At 46.7% G+C, this 18014-nt stretch overlaps 1 protein-coding gene across 5 annotated transcripts in view; it reads right to left on the bottom strand.

Annotated features, from left to right (window-relative positions):
* Positions 1–846: 846 nt before the first annotated feature.
* Positions 847–18014, bottom strand: part of MTOR (mechanistic target of rapamycin kinase) — a 126187-nt gene continuing 109019 nt past the window's right edge. For all 5 annotated transcript variants that reach the window (XM_082414044.1, XM_082414047.1, XM_082414045.1 and 2 more), the window contains 17 exons: positions 17173–17271; positions 16752–16874; positions 16374–16556; positions 15816–15950; positions 15422–15596; positions 13941–14076; positions 13173–13320; positions 12419–12541; positions 11107–11189; positions 9825–9897; positions 8802–8876; positions 8276–8411; positions 7545–7610; positions 5195–5275; positions 4841–4921; positions 2518–2623; positions 847–1820 (listed from right to left, as the gene is read on the bottom strand). In XM_082414044.1, the coding sequence (XP_082270170.1) occupies positions 1805–1820; positions 2518–2623; positions 4841–4921; positions 5195–5275; positions 7545–7610; positions 8276–8411; positions 8802–8876; positions 9825–9897; positions 11107–11189; positions 12419–12541; positions 13173–13320; positions 13941–14076; positions 15422–15596; positions 15816–15950; positions 16374–16556; positions 16752–16874; positions 17173–17271 (1839 nt within the window). In that variant the 3' untranslated portion in view covers positions 847–1804. The remainder of the gene's footprint in view (positions 1821–2517; positions 2624–4840; positions 4922–5194; positions 5276–7544; positions 7611–8275; positions 8412–8801; positions 8877–9824; positions 9898–11106; positions 11190–12418; positions 12542–13172; positions 13321–13940; positions 14077–15421; positions 15597–15815; positions 15951–16373; positions 16557–16751; positions 16875–17172; positions 17272–18014) is intronic.

Here is an 18014-nt window from a genome sequence, read left to right as displayed (position 1 = left end):
TTGGAAGAACTCTGTAGGCATGCTTTCTCTTCAGAGGAACCTGTATCTAGTACTTGCCAGTTCCATATTCAAGTTCCCTCCTCTCCATTATTCCAACAGTTTTACTTGGCCTTACAGCTTTTAATTTTCTTTCCACCTGTTTGATACCAGTTTCTCTTAAAAACACTACTCAGGTCCTATTTCTCTGTTTTAAAACTTCACGTGGTTCCCTCCCTGCTGTCCACAGCATCAGGTTCAAACTCCTTGCTGCTGAACCGTGAGGCAGGCCAGTCTGGCCTGGTTCTACTTTCTAGCCTCCTTTTAGTTCCTATTATTCTTTTTCCTATTATTCCTTTTATTTCCCACTGACCACTGAGCCAGACATGCTGAACCATGAGGTCCAAGTGTGTGAAACTGCTGTTTCACGTATAAAAATGGCCGAATATCTACAATCTAATATGGTTCAAGTTAACACTTACCATTTCTGCACGATACTGTGCTTTCATACTTCTGCTGAGAACGCCCTCACTTGCTTCATCTGACAAACCCCCACTCCTCCCTTAAGACCCTTGGCAAGTGTCCCGCCTTTCTGTGAGGCCTTCCTGGTTCGCCCAGTGGAATCAGTGGCCCTACCCAAGGCTAGCGCCCTGCACGTGGCTCTCCTCACCACGCAGCCGGGTGGCTTTATCAGTCCGCTCCTGAGATGCCGGCTCCGCCTCGTCTGGCCCGTGAACAAGCCAAGGATGGAGACCACGTCATGTAGACCCTTGTCCTGCACAGCCCCAGTGCTCAGTGTTAATGAATGTTGAAGGAGTAACTGCTTCCTTTATGAACTAATAAGTAGGAATAAAAAGCCACTCATATACATGTTTTTAAAATTCTGATGTCATTTATTGGCACAAAAATTATTCAGATACAACATGGTGTCTAGACATGGCTACACTTTATATTTTGTGCATTTAGTTTAATATTTCTTTTGCTCCTAATTCCCAACATGTACTAGACCTTCCCTCTCTGTGTCAGCACCTCCGTGACAGCATTCCTGTATTCCAAGGCCTTGCTCTAAACACAGAGCGTTCAGACCTCACGGAGAACATCCCAGAACCATGCTGGGGGAGGCCAGTGTGGGCCTCCTACTGCTCTGTGATCCGCTCCGTGTACCTGCTCAGCCGAGGCCGCCCGGCGATCTGAAGAAACTCCCCTCCGAGTGGCTCCGGTCTTGAAGTGTGTACGGTGCAGCATCACGGGTGAGGCAGGAGACAGACCTTTCCCACCCATTTCGGCCCATCTTGCAAAGGTTGTTGCTGCCGTCCACGGACCAGTGAGGTAATGAGATGGGCGCAGGTGACAAAGTCAGCTTCTCCTGCTTCCTTACAGTTCAGAACCCTAATCCGTGTCCTCCAGGACCTGAGGCTTCATGACTGTGCTGAGTTTGCTGTGTCCACGTTGAGAGGATCGACTAGGCCATTCTCCTGTCAGCAAACGCTTATGAGTTCTTCTGTGAGTTAAGTCAAAACCCGTATTTCTAAAGTTATGAAATCTTCTGTTCCCCAAAATCAATGGCTTGATTTCTGTAGTATTACTGCGTTTACTGTCCTGGGAACCAAATCAAGCCTTGTGTTTCTGACAATATATTCTTCAATATATTCAACAGCAGCTAGAAAGTTGGTTCAAACCAACTTTTAATATACAGTAGTTCTTTTCATTTACATTTCAAAATATTTAACAGAGCTGAACTTTCTGACCATGGCTTCAGTTTAGTGGAAGCATATACCAAAGTACAAAAGCCTCAAGAGAAATGCTGTGGGCATGTCTGGGCCTCCAGTTACCAGAAAGGACACCTAAGAAGACAGAGAGAAAAGGAGTATTTTAATAATTTGGGCTTCTTCAAAGCTTTACATGGATACACTGAACATGGGAAGAGCAAGGTCTGACAGCCCCTGGGGCGTTCCCTGAGACCTTTCACAACTCATTGTGCAGGACACGTTCATCATTTCCAGTCCAGGGCTGACGCCTGCTGTGGTCCCAGAAGGACGCCTCCCTGCCACCCTCTCTCTCAAGTTTCTACCTTCAAGCATGCCTCGGGCGGTTAATCAAAGCAGACCCCAGAGTGGTCCTTGAGGTTACAATCCTGGATGATAAATTTGTCTTTTCATCTCCTTCTCTCTGTCTCTGCTTTGGCTTCTTCTCCTGCCCTTCCAGTATCTCTGAATTGACAGCAAAAATCCCCAAAGAACCTCCCCACCCCCCAAATAAGGGGGCCTCACCTATTCTTCTAAACCACTATAAAATGTAATTTTAATTTATTTTGGTGTTTGCCTTCCAAATACACATCCGCATTTCTCCATTTTCTCCTTTTTGGAACAATGAGCACACACAGCAAATACAAACTTTTTTTAAAAGAGATTTGAAACACGATTTCCCTTTATGGATACTGCCCCCACCCCCCGCCCAAATCTTCTTCTGTGACTCTGGGTTTGGGGCACAGGGTGGGGTCCTGACTGCTTATCTGAACAGGTGCTTTGACAGGCCACTCACCAGCCGATGTAGCACTGGCAGAGGTTTTCATGGGATGTTGCCTGTTTGATGAGCAGCTCAACTTGTGTTGGGACATCCAGCGTTTCATCGTGAGAGAAGTCCCGACCTAGGACAGGAGAAACAAAGCATCCAGTCTGCACCCGGTTATCCCTCCTTGCCCCCGTTTGGCTTAACTGTCCCTGCGGCCCAAATCAGTTCCTCCTCATACATGAATATAAAGGCTAGACAACAGTTGGATTTTAAATTCTCCTCCACGTGACTTGGATAAACACCAGTCTCCTCTTAATACACACTCGGTCCTGGAGGGTAAAGTGCTACGGTCGGCTGAGTTCAGGAGTGGCGAAGATCTGGCCGATGGGCTTATGAAGACTCCTTCCTCTAGGCCATAATCATCCCTGAGTTGGGCAGGTGGCCGAGGAACCCGGTTCTTTTCGATCCTTCTAGCCTCCCCTTCGAGTCTTTCCTCCCGCAGGGCCGCCTGCTTTCACCACACATTCATACTCTCCCGCCTCACTCGGGCACTCGGCGCTGCCTGGCCGGCTTGTGCTGCTTCTCGGGCATCGTGCCTTCCCATCTCCGCAAGGGCCACTCCAAGCCCTCTACTCTCCTGAACGTCCACACCTCTCCTCCGGCTCCTCACCCTCGTCAGTGCCCTCATCTCCCCCTCTACGATGTAATGGACTCGCTGCATGCACAGTGTGTCGGGCAGTGTTCAAGGTGCTGGCTTCCTCTCCTTCCTTCCTGTTACCCCACAGAGCTGTCCCTCCTCCCCTTTAAGGCCGAGATCACCTGCACTTTGCTCCCCCGCCTGCTGCTTTCTTAGGAGCCTTACATCGACTCTCCTGCCTCTCACTCATATCATCAAACTCTCCCCCTCACGTTCTCGCTTTTTTTGTAAACACGTTCCTCTCCTACTGAAGGAAAAAAAAAGCCTCTCCAACTGCTCCTTCTCCAGCTTCATCCTCGCTCCTCCCTGCACAGCCAAACTTCTCAAGAGTTTCCACTTGTCTCCGTTCCCTCGCTTCTCCCTCTCACTTCACATTCTCTTCAGTTGCTTTAGTCTGGCTGTCAGGCTCATCCCAGCTCTCAGAAGGTCACCAGAGACTTGGAGCCACACTTGATCCCGCCCCGCCCCTCATGCCCCATCATCAATCCTTTGGCTTTTACCTTCTAAGCGGCTATTGAATCCACCTCCGCTGCCGCCCTTGTCTAATCAACTGTCCAGCCTGCATGACTGTGGCAACTGCTTCCTCCCCTTAGCCCCTGCTCCTCCCGTAGCCAGAGCAGGCAGGATTTCACAATGCAAACCTGCCCAGGCCCTCCAACCCCTTAAAACCTTTCAGTGGTTTCCCACTGCCCATAAGACATAGGATAAAAATATAAGGTCCTGTATGATCTGGCCCTGGCCTACCCAGAGTCAAAACATTTTGCATTGTGCTCCTCCCACCTTTCTCTGGGGCAGTTAAGACCGGCAGGCTTTCGGACCTTTTTTCTTGCTATACTCCCTCCTACCCCAGGGCCTTTGCACACGCTGTTTCCTTTACCTGGAACAATCTGCCCTAATCAACTCCTCTTTCAGATTTTAAGCTCATGGGTAGTTTGCTGAGGAAAGCTTGTCCTGAACTCCTGAACTTAAATTCCCTGTTATTGGCATCATAACCCCAGTCTCTCTCTTCCACTCACAACAGTATTCCTCTTTAGATTCTAAGCCCCACGAAGGCAGGGAAGCTGCCTGTTTTTACCAACACCGTTTCTTCAGCATCCAGCACTTATGGGTGCTCAATAAGCCAATGTGCCTTGACGACAAAGCTTATGTGCCAGGCCCTATGCTCAGCGCTGGGCCTCCCAGGTCTCAGTTCATCCTCACCGCCTTCTGAGGGGTCTTTGGCTTCCCCGCCTCCCACCCCCAAGTCACACCATCTGGTTAATGTGACATGTCTCCTGTTCAAAAGTACGTGTTTCTCCCCTTCCATGTTCTCCACTCCATAACAGCTACCTGAGTACAGATGGGCAATGAATCAAGTGGTCACATTTGCTCTAATATCAAGCCATAATAATAAAAAAAGTTTTTCCTGAATTTGGCTGACTCTGGACCCAACAGAACTTTACTGTTAAACTTCACTGTTAAAACAAGGTTAACAGCATTACTTAAAGTTTATTGGTCATTAGAGAATCAGAGAGGGTCCTTAACTGATGGCCTCAGAGACACTCCAGTTAGCGGCATAGGGTCAAAGTTTAGGCACCAACACCACTGGAAACTGGGCCAACCACCCACTAAAGGAGATTTTATGTCCCTTTCAAGTAAACACATACACACACTCACCAGTGAGCTTATCTCGAACTCTGTTAATAATTTGAATAGCTTTCTTATTTAGGGCCTCTGGTTTCACCAAACCGTCTCCAACTGGAATATACAAAAGTAGAAATAACAGTAAGATTGGATCATCACAACAGGTTCAATGGATGCCCCTGTTTTTCTCAAATATTCACTTTGTAAATGTTGAGTAATTCTTCTTTGTCTATCTTTGTCCTCAGAATATAATGAGAAATTCACAGGATCTTTTCTGCTCAAAGGCAGTTTTGTTGCTTCCTCTTACTGACCCTCATCATGGTGCACACAGCTGCTATTTTCTTAATGAGCTAGTCACTGGTGCAATTCCTCAGAGGTTGGACTTACTGAAAGAATGAATAGATTCTGGCACTGTGGTCCCCGTTTTCTTATGGGCTGGTTCCCCAAGTTCCACACCATCCAAAATTTCTAGGAGGAAAAAAATCAGTTAGCAGAAAATTCAAACACCAAGAAGCCACTGTTTCAAGGTATTAGCTCTAATTCTTCATGTACTATATTCCCTTTAACACCTGCCCTACCTATCTCAGAGGGGAAAGGAGAGAGGAAGTGTTATGTTACTCTTTATGTATTTAAAAGTTTTTAGTGAGTTCCTGGGTGGTCTAGTGTTTAGGATTTGGCGCCTTCACTGCTGTGGCCTGGGTTCAGTCCCTGGTCAGGGACCTGAGATCCCACAAGCTGCATGGCACAGCCAAAAATAAAAAAGTTTTAAAATCTGCAAAGCATGAATTTGCAAACATACAGCATTAATAAAATGTTCTGACATACAGAATAGGATCACGAGTCAAAGATCCAGTAACAAAATTTGGTTGGACAAAAACTGGTAATGACATAAAGAAAACCAGTTTTCAATGGGTCACACACATGACTGGAATGTTATTCCTTGGAGGAATTTATACATCAATTCTGGGGAGAAAAAGTCCACAAGCTTTAGGGTCACCCTCCAATGATCGTGGCCTTCAGGAAAGCAGTCTAGAATCAGAACTATGAAGTTATTTTCACATTGTCCTTGGACATCACAGGCCTTCAAACTGAAGCTAGTAATAATAATACTTTTATTAATGAGTCCCTGGAACTTCATTTAAAAAAAAAAAATTATTTATTTATTTATTTATTTATGGCTGTGTTGGGTCTTCATTGCTGTACGCGGGCTTTCTCTAGTTGTGGCGAGCGGGGGCTACTCTTTGTTGCGGTGCACGGGCTTCTCACTGTGGTGGCTTTTCTTGTTGAGAAGCACGGGCTCTAGGCGCACGGGCTTCAGTAGTTGTGGCACACGGGCTCAGCAGTTGTGGCTCACGGGCTCTAGAGCACAGGCTCAGTAGTTGTGGCGCATGGGCTTAGTTGCTCCGCGGCATGTGGGATCTTCCCAGACCGGGGCTTGAATCCGTGTCCCCTGCATTGGCAGGCGGATTCTTAACCACTGCGCCACCAGGGAAGTCCCTGGAACTTAACTTTTAAGCCACATAAAAACAACCAGGTCCACCAGCACCTGGTGCCACCAGAACAGGCTGTCCTAATTCCCCTCTGCAATAATGTATTAAGGAGGTGGACCCTGAGAGTTAAACCAGTAAGTATCACGTAATTTGGGTGAGGCCAGTCATCTGTATGAGGCCCCCCAGACACCGTGGGTGATTCAGGTATTTACGGTATCCAGTGTAGAGTCCAAGCTATTCATAGATGATACCAATCCAGGATCCCAATTTCCTGCCAAGAACACTCTCTTCCTTTCTACACATCCAGATTCCATACATCCAGTAAGGCTCAGCTTAAATTCCACCAGCCCACGATCTCCCTAAACCACTGCAGTTCAGAGTGGTATCTCCTTTCTAAGGCCCACCATCCCTCTGTTACCAACCAAATCATGTGGTACCTGTGCAGTGCACTGTTCTCTTTATTTTTTCATATATACTCTGGTCAATTCCATAATGGGATTGTGTGCTTCTTCAGGGCATTCTCGGTATCCCACATTCTTTTTGCACCTCTAAACACTATTTGGCTTAGCTAAGTAACTAGTTGCAAATGTTCCATAAGTATTTGTAGAGAATATTTTACTGTTATACACCCTGACAGTACTTCCCAAAGGATGACTGTGTAGAATGTTGTTAGATGTGGGGGTCAAACGGTTGGGCTGAGGGTAGGGAGCAAAGGGCAAGGGTAAACAAAGTTAAACAGCTTTACTTTGAGATGTCTCAGAGCATTTAATACGCTGACCCTGTTCTGGCTCTTGGAAGGACATTATCTTCTTGGAACCCTGTTCTGTGGACCACATTCTTGGAAACAATGTTTCATGTGGTTTCCCAGCTCCTCAGGCAGCAGTGTGAGTACATTTCTGCTGCTTCCATCTTCCTATTTCTGAGCTATTAACAAAGCTTTAGGATTAAGGTATTATAGCTAGTAATTATCACAACCCAGGCACCATTAAAGGGCAGGCTAAATACAGGCTAATATTCAGACATACTTTTAATTATGTTTTTACAGACAGATTAAGATTGGATAGTTTGATCAAAATTTCTGAGCTTTAGCTACCCACTCCTTCCTGAGAGGCATTAAATAAAACACACGTTAGGTGCTTACTACTTTAAGTCATGCTTCCTAAAGGCAGTGACAAAGCTCACCCTCTTCTAGAAACACTATGGACAGAAAAGGACAGAATCTGCAACCCTTCAGGGGATGCGCCCACCTACTGACTGGCCAGCAGAGTAGGAATCTGTCCTCGTTCGTGATCGCTTGTTGCCTTTGGTATTTGCTAGGGAAAGAAATAAAGGGAGGATTAAAAAGTGCTTCAAACTTTGACTTGAAAAAAACTTGATTGATATATTTTCTTATAATCATAAAAATATAATTTTCCCAAAAGCTATAACCCCTAAGAGAGAACCAAAGACGTACTGCTCGGGAGAAAACGGGTAGATGTTAGCACAGGTATCCCATCCTGAGGGACACTTTATATGGTTGAGCTGGATTCAGACTATGTAAACCAGACAACAAGGTGAAAGTATGACAAGCACAGTGGAAAAGACGCCTCTTATTAGTAAACACCTTCTAAGGAGGTAGGAAAAAAGAATAGACTGAGATATTGCTGAGATACCACAACTGCTTGCATCTCCTGTCAAAATTCCATCTGCTACTTAACATGAAACCTAAACAAAAATCATGAGAGCACTTAATTTACCCTGAAAAAGGTTTCAGTTAGTATCTAAACTGATGACTGGAGTTTTTTGTCTTAGTTAATAAAAACACTTGAAATTCATTTCCAGCCACCAGAGCTGCTTTGTGAAAATGTAATGCAGCAGCCTAGTAATGTGTCCTGGGCCCCGCGCTTGAAGGGGGACGGGACCGTGAAGTGGAACGCGCCAGACGCCCCCACTCTGGGAGGGCGCGGACCCCAGTTCCCGGGCACTTGCTAAGACTCACTGTCCATCAGCCTCCAGTTCAGCAAGGGGTCGTAGACGAAGGCTTCCAGCACGGCCATGACGCTGTCCTTGTGCTCCCGAAGCACTTCCATCACCGTGTGGCATGTGATTCTGTAGTTGCCATCCAGGCCCGTGACCTGCAGGCGGGCCAGAGCCATTCACCACAGAGGTCACCGACACTGGCCCCTGAAGGCCTTACAACCGCAAGTCAGGCAGTCAAGAGGGCGTGTCACCTCCACGCAGGAAGACGACTTAGCCCGTGACTGACGGGCCAGGCTGGGAATGTCTTCAGAGCAGAGGGTCAGGTCAGGACTGTGATTCATGTGAAACAAGGTCTGGAGCAAAGGTTGGTAAGACTTTCAAAGACTGATCATTTCTAACACAACGGAAAATACCAGGAAACGACTACAGAATAACCTGGGCATTTGGGGAACTGGAGATCCAACAAGGAAGGAAGTCTGTCCTCAGAGAGGGTTGGAACTGTATTGGTCCCACTTCAAATCAGCTCGTTACCAATATCCACTCACCTCCATAGCATTGGTCAACATTCTTGTTAGTCTAAATGGAATCTTCTCTGGGAATTTCTCTCTGGTCATAGCAACCTAAGGATAATAAAGGGAAAAACCAAGTCCACTGGTTAGACTGTTTTCCTCAGCTGAAGCCAGGGGCAGGCAGGTGGCTTTCCTTTGCATCACCAGCACCGACTTCAATTAGAGCACAGAAAGGAAGCAGCTTGAGTTTAGTGACAGGTCTTGTCACTGGGATCGAATAGACAACTAAAAATAAAAAAGAGAGGGTGGGGGAGAGGGAGAGAGGGGGAGAGGGAGGGTGGCGAGAGAGAGGGAGAGGAAAGAGAGAGGGAGAAAAAGAGAGAAAAAAAGAAAAAGACAAGTGTGCATCATGCCCAGGCCTTTGACCAGCAGGCCACGTCGAGGATAACGGATTCCTCCACTTAAAGAGGGTGTGTGGGGACTTCCTGGCTAAGTGGCTAAGACTTCGCTTTCCAGTGCAGGGGGTATGGGTTTGATCCCTGGTAGGGAACTAAATCCCACATGCCTTGCGGCCAAAAAACCAAAACATCAAAAAAAAAAAACCCAGAAGCAATATTGTAACAAATTCAACAAAGACTTTAAAAATGGTCCACATCAAAAAAAAAAAAAAAAAAAAAGAAACTTAAAAAAAAAAATTAAAAAGGACTTCCCTGGTGGTCTAGTGGTTAAGATTCCACGCTTCCAATGCAGGGGGCGTGGGTTTGATTCCCTGGTCGGCGAACCAAGATCCCACATGCCGCGTGGAGCGGCCAAAAAGAAAAAAACAAACAAAGGAGGGTTGTGAACCGTGCCCCCCACCCACCTTTTCTGAGTCCAATTATGGCAAGTATCAAAGAGCATGGATTTCATTTGTTAGATTGATTTTCTGTCACTTTGGTAGGAAAGGCAGGGGTGAGGATACTGCATTTTGGGCTTAAGTTTGCCTAAATGGCTGGAGGGGGGTGGAAAGTGGTCATCCGGGAAGGTGAGGTTACGTGGTGTTCTGGAACGCGTGATCACCTCAAAGCAGTCCCCAAAGTCAATGTGCAGGATCTTCCCACTCAGCCGGTCCAGCATCAGGTTGGATGGGTGTCTTTGAGAAACAGAAGAGAGACCGGGGGAGGTCAAGAGAGCAGCACAGATGAACAAATCCCCAAGTCTGTGAGACTCTAGGCCAGGGGCTGGCAAACTACAGCACTCAGGCAAAATCTAGCAGCACCCATCCAACTTTTGTAAGTAAAGTTTTACCTGAACACAGCCACACTCATTTGTTTATATATTGTTTCAGGCTGCTTTTATGCTACAGCAGCAGAGATGAGTAGTTGTGACGGAGATCGTATGGCCAGCGAAGCCTAAAATATTTATTATCTGGCCCTTTACAGAAAAAGTTTGCCGACCCCTGCCCTAGGGCTCAATTGAGAATTTATCTGTGTGAATCACAAGTTGCCCCATGATACCGAGACAATTTGCTTTCCCAAGGTCTTTGGTCACAGAATAAATGGTTTCTGGCAGCGCTGGCATCTCAGAGTGACAAGGCTCTATCTTCGCTACTTGGCACCTATCATAGGGTCTCATCTCCCTGAGCCCCTGAGCCAATTCAACAGGTGTTTTACTAAGTTTTTTTTTTTTGGATCTTAGTTCCCTGACCACGGATTGAACCATGCCCCCTGCATTGGGAGCATGGAGTCTTAAGCAGTGGACCACCAGGGAAGTCCCTCTGAGTTTTTTAAAAACAGGAATTTATTATTTCTGTGGGATAAAATTTTTTTCACTCTCAAATAATTGCATGAAACATGATCTCAGGAGAAGAACAGTAGACGTCGGAATACTAGTTTTTTTTTTTTTTTGCATTTCTGAACATTGCTAAACTACTCTTTCAGTCAGTACACTAGGATGAAATTTATTATGTAGGAATATCAGAAGGATCTACTTTGGTTGGTTTCAATTAAGGAAATAGAATTATTTATCTTAGCATGGTGGTGATTGATAAATGTTTATTGAATCAATAAAATCAACTGGATTTAATATGGGTTTTAATACATTAAACCAACCTATGGAGAAAGTAGTACCCTTGAACTATGGTTCTTCTTCTCTTTAGTTTGATGTGTTGTTCTGTTGGCATGGACAATAAATAGGGGACTAAGGTTGATGCCCCAAAAAGCGCCTCAAGTACAAAATACAAATATTTACCAAATGGTCATAAATCTCACTGGAAGACAAAATGAAGCCATTCAAGAAAACTACAACGGCTACAAAATGAAGCCATTCAAGAAACAAGACTCAAAGAAACAAATTCACTCACCTATCGCCCAGGCCCAAAATATACCCAACCATGGACATGACCGCTAAAGAGCGGGTGTAATTGGTTCTTCGATCAAACCACACCTAGAACACAGGAGCACACGTGAACCAAGGCTCTGGAAACTAACTTGTTTCAACATAATTATACCCCAATCAGTTGTTTGCTTATCGTCCATCAATAACCAGTTAGAACATGTAAGGGAACCAAAATCACATTCATAATTACAAAGATAAACTATGCTCAGAATAAACTTAATTAGAAACGTACAGAACTTAGATGGATAAATAAATTAAACTTTGCTTAGAAATATAAAGACTTGAGTAAATGAAAATATCCATTTAAGGATATCCACTTAAGATTGAAAAGATGTAATATCCTCCCAGATTATTTAATACACTTAATGTAATTTCAATAAAAATTCATTGGCACGTTTTTGGGGGACCTTGACAAAATGATCCCAAAATTATCTGGAAAAAAATTATATGTAAATAGCCAATGAGAAGAGACTTGTATTAACAGTGGGATACTTGAGGAGAGACAGGCAGAAAGATCAATGAAATAGAAATTCTAGAAAGAAATCCAAAGGCATATAAGAATTTAGTATATAATAAAAATTGACTCTTTTAAACAGTGGTGAAAGGATGGATGATTTGGTAATACTAAAATATTGCTTAATCATCTTAAAAAATAAAATTTATGCCCTAACTTTAAATTCCAACTTGGGTTAAGGATTTAAATGTAAACACAAATTTTTCTGTTCCTTGTGATAAGAACTTACATAATTTACTCTCTTAACATCTTTTATATTTATCATACAGCAGTATCATATCACATCACAAATCTTATAATTAGTACAAGAAAAGATATGTAATCTTGAGGTGGAGACTTTCTAAATATAAAGCCAAAGGTAGACTTTAAAGAAAAGGATTAAAAATCTATTAACTTCTAACATTTAAAAATGCACATCAAAACCAAAACAAAACAAGAATTTCAAACCGAGAAACATACTGTTAACAAAATTGAAAAACCAAATAAATAGGAAATTTATAATACATACGAAAAAGATTTAACAGCCTTAATAATATACTATCGTAAAGCAATGGTTGAAACTTGAAACTACTAACTACTGCTAGACTGCGTGGCTCGCCCATTCAATTTCTGCTCTCAAAGACTGCCCATCATCCACAGCTAATCATTACAGAGACTCGTCCACCAGGTGCACAGGAACAAACAAGAAAACCATTCCTGACCAGAGGGGGTGCACCAAAGGGCAGCGGCACAAGTTGGGGGTGGGGTGGGGGGGGTGCCGTACCTCGGAGCTGGGGCTCTTCAGCCACAGCAGCTTGGCCAGGTCGTCCCCAGCCGTGTTGTTGACGGCGTGCTCAAACACCTCAACCTTCTGCATCAGAGTCAGGTGGTCGTAGTCCGGAGCCATCTGCACCAGGACACAAGGGTCGTGAGGGAGTGGCCTGAGACAGGCAGCTCACACCCAGGAAGAAACAAGGCTCTGCGGCCAGGCCGGGCTGGGTTCTGATTTCCCCACCACCGCCAAAAGGAGAAGGGAAACAGGAAAAGCAGTGGCCACTCTAACCCAATGACCACAGGAAGTGCCAGGGCGTAAGGGTAAAACAGGCCTTGCCTCAGTACCAGCCTACCGGTATGAACGAGAACACTGGAAGGTTCAAGGTTTTGGGTAACAAACGATTCTCGTTCTCCTCACTCACACACCTACTAAGCATTATTTCCCCATGTGGCCAGTCAGTGCTCTGTATACATTATTAGTATTCAGTAGATACATGTTGCCTGATAAATAATGCTGTCCAGTCTCACGGAGGGTGATGGAAACCTAATTTCTGGGCTTTAGGGTCCTTCTGTTTCTTAGAGAAGGTTATCTGCTTTAGGACTCACATCATTAATCCTTCGTCAACAGCTAATTCCCTCAAACAGATTTTTCAGTGATGGACACGTATAGGAGAACAAGAAAAGCAGCTTTGTACAGATTCCCTGACTTGTGAGTTTTGCCTCCGAGACATTAAAGGGTTGGGCCTGGCAGACTCATCACGTACCCGCAGCATGATGCGATGCTCGATGTTGAGAAGGATCTTCTTTTTCTCCCTGTAGTCCCGGATGAGGGCGTGCAGCGTGTCACAGTGGGGGACCCAGCCGATGAGGCCCGAATTGGTTGATAAGGGAATGACAGCATATCTCTGGATGCTAAAACCCACGGGAAGCAGGGTCATTGAGCAGAAAACAGAGTAGAACTTTGATCCACTCACGGCACATGCAAACTGGTTTTAATGAACCCGCCGGCACAGGGCTATTGTGGGGTGTGTGATGAGGGACGTTTTGTGAAGGATAAAGCATCACACAGAGTCAGGGGGCTGATGGTGTGAAGGCACCATCAACCTTCCCAAGCTGTCTAACAAACTCAGTCCTTTGGGGGAACAATCCCGTGATTATTTCTAAGCCTAAAATAACCTCCCCACTTAATATCTATGTTCTTAACAGAAAGAGGAGTAAGAGAAGACTGAGGACAGGAAGGGCTCGGCAGGGCTGTCATCCTGTAAGGGTAGAACACACTGAATTTGTGGACTCTCCAGTCTAAAGGCCACAAAGTGTTCCTTTCTGAATCCTCTGGAGGTTATCAAACACATTTCCCATGAGAATACTCTAAAAGCCTGGAGACTTTTTCTTTTTGACACCTTGGCTATTGATGACTTCCTGTCAGGTATGTAATTATTTATTTGGCAAAGGTACATGACTACCTGGAGAGATGTTAAGAAATAACTAGAAGATTTCTCAAATCAGTGCCACTTTCACGGCATCCTGAATACCTGAGGTTTTTCCGAAGAGATGTTGGGTCATTGGCCAGAAGGGTGTTGACCAGGCCGAAGAGCTGCATCACTCGCTCGTCCTGCCGCAGATCTTCATGGCCCTTCAGGAGGAAGACAAACTCGTGCCCGTTGCTGCCTGTAAAGAATGGGGGGAGCAGTCAGCGAGGATCAGAGGGTCTCAATCCCACTGGCTGGTGGACCACCACTGCATTCACAAGTCTGTGGACACATAACTTACCCAGTCATACTGTCCCTACAAACAGAAGAAACACTCCCTAGAACGGATGAAAAGAATGGCTCTCCTGTTAATGGTCCCCCAATGAGATGTTGTTCAAATCAACATAAGTAAAAATTTTTAAAAACTCTGTCTTTGAGGGCCAGGAACAAGTCTGCACTAAGATGGTCACTCTACATGTCCCCTCCCCAACCCACTTTCTGTCCTTCTCTGTCCTGCTCTGACCCGAGAAGCCTGACCCCTAGAGACCACATCCCCTGGGCTCCCCTGTGTGCTTGGCCAATGGGGGCAGTGGCAGGAGGCCAGAGGGTGGGAAGAGGGAGAGGTCAGGGTCCTTGCCCCTGACAACTGGCCAGGCTACGGTTCTGGAAATAGCTCCCTCCCACTGTCTGAGCCACGGCTTCTAGGGGACGGCCTCTCTTTCCAGGTTACAGCCCTTGCCGGGCTCTGTGCCCTCTTCAGGCTGGAGGTTGGGGGTGAGTACTAACTTCACACTACCGGCTCTCTTAACTCAGCCACACCTCCGAAAACAGTCCTTCGGTAAAGTCTCTTTAATTAGACGCTGCTGAAAGCTGACCAACAGGTGTTTTAGTATTAGAAAAGGCCAGCCCACGGACAGACAATAACCCGTGCACCACCATTCGCTGCTGCCGGTGAAGAATCACTGTTTAAAAAACACGAGCACTGTTAAAGGCAAGAGAGCCGAGAGTGCCAGCAGAGCACTCAGGCCTCCCGAAACCACCCCGCTAGGTAACAAACCTCGCTGTTAGAACTGATTTCTACTTCAGTCTGTTCACTTTACACAGCATTTCCCACAAAGAGAGAACGTGAGAGTAAACAAGGACACTCAAGCCCAGTGCCCTTCCTTCGACGTGGCCTGTCACCTGCCGTGCTTGCATCCGGGGCCTCCTTCTTGCCTCATCAGCTCCCTGACAGCTGCCCACCCACCCATCCTCCACATCGCAGGCCTTCACAGCTCCCTTCCACCTGTTCCGGGGGCGGGCGGGAGTGTTATGCTTCACTTAAGTAAGCACAGCTGTATGAATCAACGAGGGGCCCCAGGGAGGAGGCAGTAAGGAGAAACCCACTTTTCCCTACTCGGCTCTCAATGAAGGCTCTCAATGAACGGGAGAAAGATTAGTCGTGCGGACAGCAAGCAGTCGTTTCAGGAGGGGGAGGGGTCCGCCAAGGGGGGAGGGAGACTTGGGTCCTTACCCGAGTCTCAGGTCCGCACGACGGTCCTTACCCATAAGCGTCAGCTTCCGGGGCCTCTGCTTGGATGTGATGACTTGTAGAGATGGTGCAATGGACTGAATGCGAATGATCGGCTGGTTGGGGTCATATGTTCCCGGCACAGCCAATTCCAGGTCCCGGCACATCAGAAGTTTTGGGGACACGTATTGCAGCTCTAAGGATGTGAGCTGTGAATAATTACCACAGGGTTTAGTTTTCTGCCTCAGGGAGGAATTTAAATGCCATTTAAGTATTTTTCAATGGGTTGCCAATAGCGATGACTTGTCCCAAAGTCTGCAGGTAGACGTGGAACCAGGTGCTGGGGGGTTAATGTCAGAATGTTCACAGACAATAAAACAGAAAGGACTATAATGACCGTTAACCCTGCTGGAGCCTCAAGATCCTACCTGAGGCAGCTGCTTTGAGATTCGTCTGAACACGTGGTAATAGAGGTCCCAGGCTTGGGTGAGGTCCTTGACATTCCCTGATTTCATGTACTTCCTGCACCACTCTTGGGCCTCCATTAAATCTCGACCATACGCCTGAGAGGGAATGCAGGGGAAATCCGCAAGTTGTCATTTGTGTTGACTAAGCCACAAGGCTGAGTCCCCAAGCAGACAGCAGAACTCCTCGGGAGCGCACCCTGGCCAGAAGCCACTGGCCTGGCTCGCTCAGCCGGGAAGCTCGGCAGTATTCCAGCCCCAAAGTCCCAACCTCAGGATGGCTTCTCAGGTAAAGTAAGTTTGGAAGAGAGACGAGATGGCCTCGTGAGGAATCCCATAGTTTTCCAATTAAAGTTTCGGGAGGGTTCTTGTAACTTAGTGACAAATAAATTTCTGGTGTTTTATATCCTATGACCTCCCTCCATCAGAATACATTTTCTTCAAGTCAGTAAAGAGGTTAGAGGGAAAGGCGTCTGCAAAAGCCTCTGGAGTCCCGTCAGTTGACACTTTTTCACCCCATACCTGGTTAAAGGATGTTTCCTTCAGAGTCTGCGGTCCCCGCTCCATCATAGCATGCAGCGGCTCCAGCACCTCGAACATGCCTTTCACGTTCCTCTCCCCAAAGTACAAGCGAGATGCCTCTTCCAGGCCTTCGTGCCACATCTCATGCCACAGAATGGCCACTCGGATCAGCTCCTCACTCACCTGGATCAGAAAGGGGAAGGAGGGAAGCACCAAGGATAAGCTAAGCTCAGGAAGGCCTGTCTCGGAGAAACAGAAGGTACTCTTTCTGGCAGCCAGAGGGAGTACGCAGCCCTGTCATGAGGAAGAAAGACCTTCCCACTCAAGACCTCTGCTCGGTGACCAGAGGCCGTGAAATCCGCCCCGGCCCTGACTCACCATCATGGCCTGTTGCACCAAGGTGTTACTGTGCTCACACATGTTCTTCAGAATCTTGTTGGCCGCATTGTGACGGGCCGTGGTGGTAGACTTAGAAGCCACCGTCAGCGGGTAGATGAGGGCCTGAAGCAAATACAGAAGGAACGTTTGCAAACTCGTGTGAAAGGAGGATGACAAGAATATGATACCGACACGCGTCCGAGTCTACCAGGCAGGGGCTATACCATCTTGGCAGGGGTTCTTTCTTTCCCGGAAGGCCCCTGGGTCCCAGAGCCTGCCAGCTGGGCAGGCCCTCCCGGGGGCAGGACAGGACGCTTAGCTCCCAGTTGCACTCATATCTCTGGAGCAGCTTTAGAAAAGGCTGACCACCAAATCAGAAGGTCAGCAGTTAGATGAGAAACTGCCCCGGGTCTCCACGTACCTGGGGGTGGTACCGACCAATGTCTGTGAGAAGCTGGTGAATGAGACGTCCCACCAAGGGCCTCGGCGTATCAATTCTCGCAATGAGCTGAGGTATAACCTGATATTCAGAAAGACACAGTGTGCAGCATGAGATGTGGAAACAACTCCAGTTATTCTTCTGAGCCACGAACAGCTCTTATGACTTGTTTGGTAGATGCTGTTGGGCTTGGAAATGGTTCATTCTCTTCAGTTCTCTAAAAGGAACTGAAGAAAATATGGAGTCTTGACCTTGGGGTCGATCCCTACTTCCTCACCACTGTACAGCACACGCTTCCTTGCTACTCTCTACAGTGTATGATTCTAAGAGGAGACAAACGGGGAGCAAGATCTGACCCATCCCCATTCGTAACCAAGTGTCCTCTCCTGTAACCAAGCGTCCTCACCTGTAACCAAGTATCCTCACCTGTAACCAAGTGTCCTCACCTGTAACCAAGTACCCTCACCTGTAACCAAGTACCCTCACCTGTAACCAAGTATCCTCACCTGTAACCAAGTACCTCACCTGTAACCAAGTACCCTCACCTGTAACCAAGTACCCTCACCTGTAACCAAGTGTCCTCACCTGTAACCAAGCACCCTCACCTGTAACCAAGCGTCCTCACCTGTAACCAAGCGTCCTCACCTGTAACCAAGTACCCTCACCTGTAACCAAGTGTCCTCACCTGTAACCAAGTACCCTCACCTGTAACCAAGCGTCCTCACCTGTAACCAAGCGTCCTCACCTGTAACCAAGTACCCTCACCTGTAACCAAGTACCCTCACCTGTAACCAAGTACCCTCACCTGTAACCAAGCACCCTCA

The sequence above is a fragment of the Balaenoptera physalus genome (assembly GCF_965194825.1).
Source record: "Balaenoptera physalus genome assembly, chromosome: 1".
In the NCBI taxonomy this organism is placed as follows: Eukaryota; Metazoa; Chordata; class Mammalia; order Artiodactyla; family Balaenopteridae; genus Balaenoptera; species Balaenoptera physalus.
The sequence above is the reverse complement of the archived record's forward strand: the minus strand, read 5'-3'. Positions and strand labels throughout refer to the sequence as shown.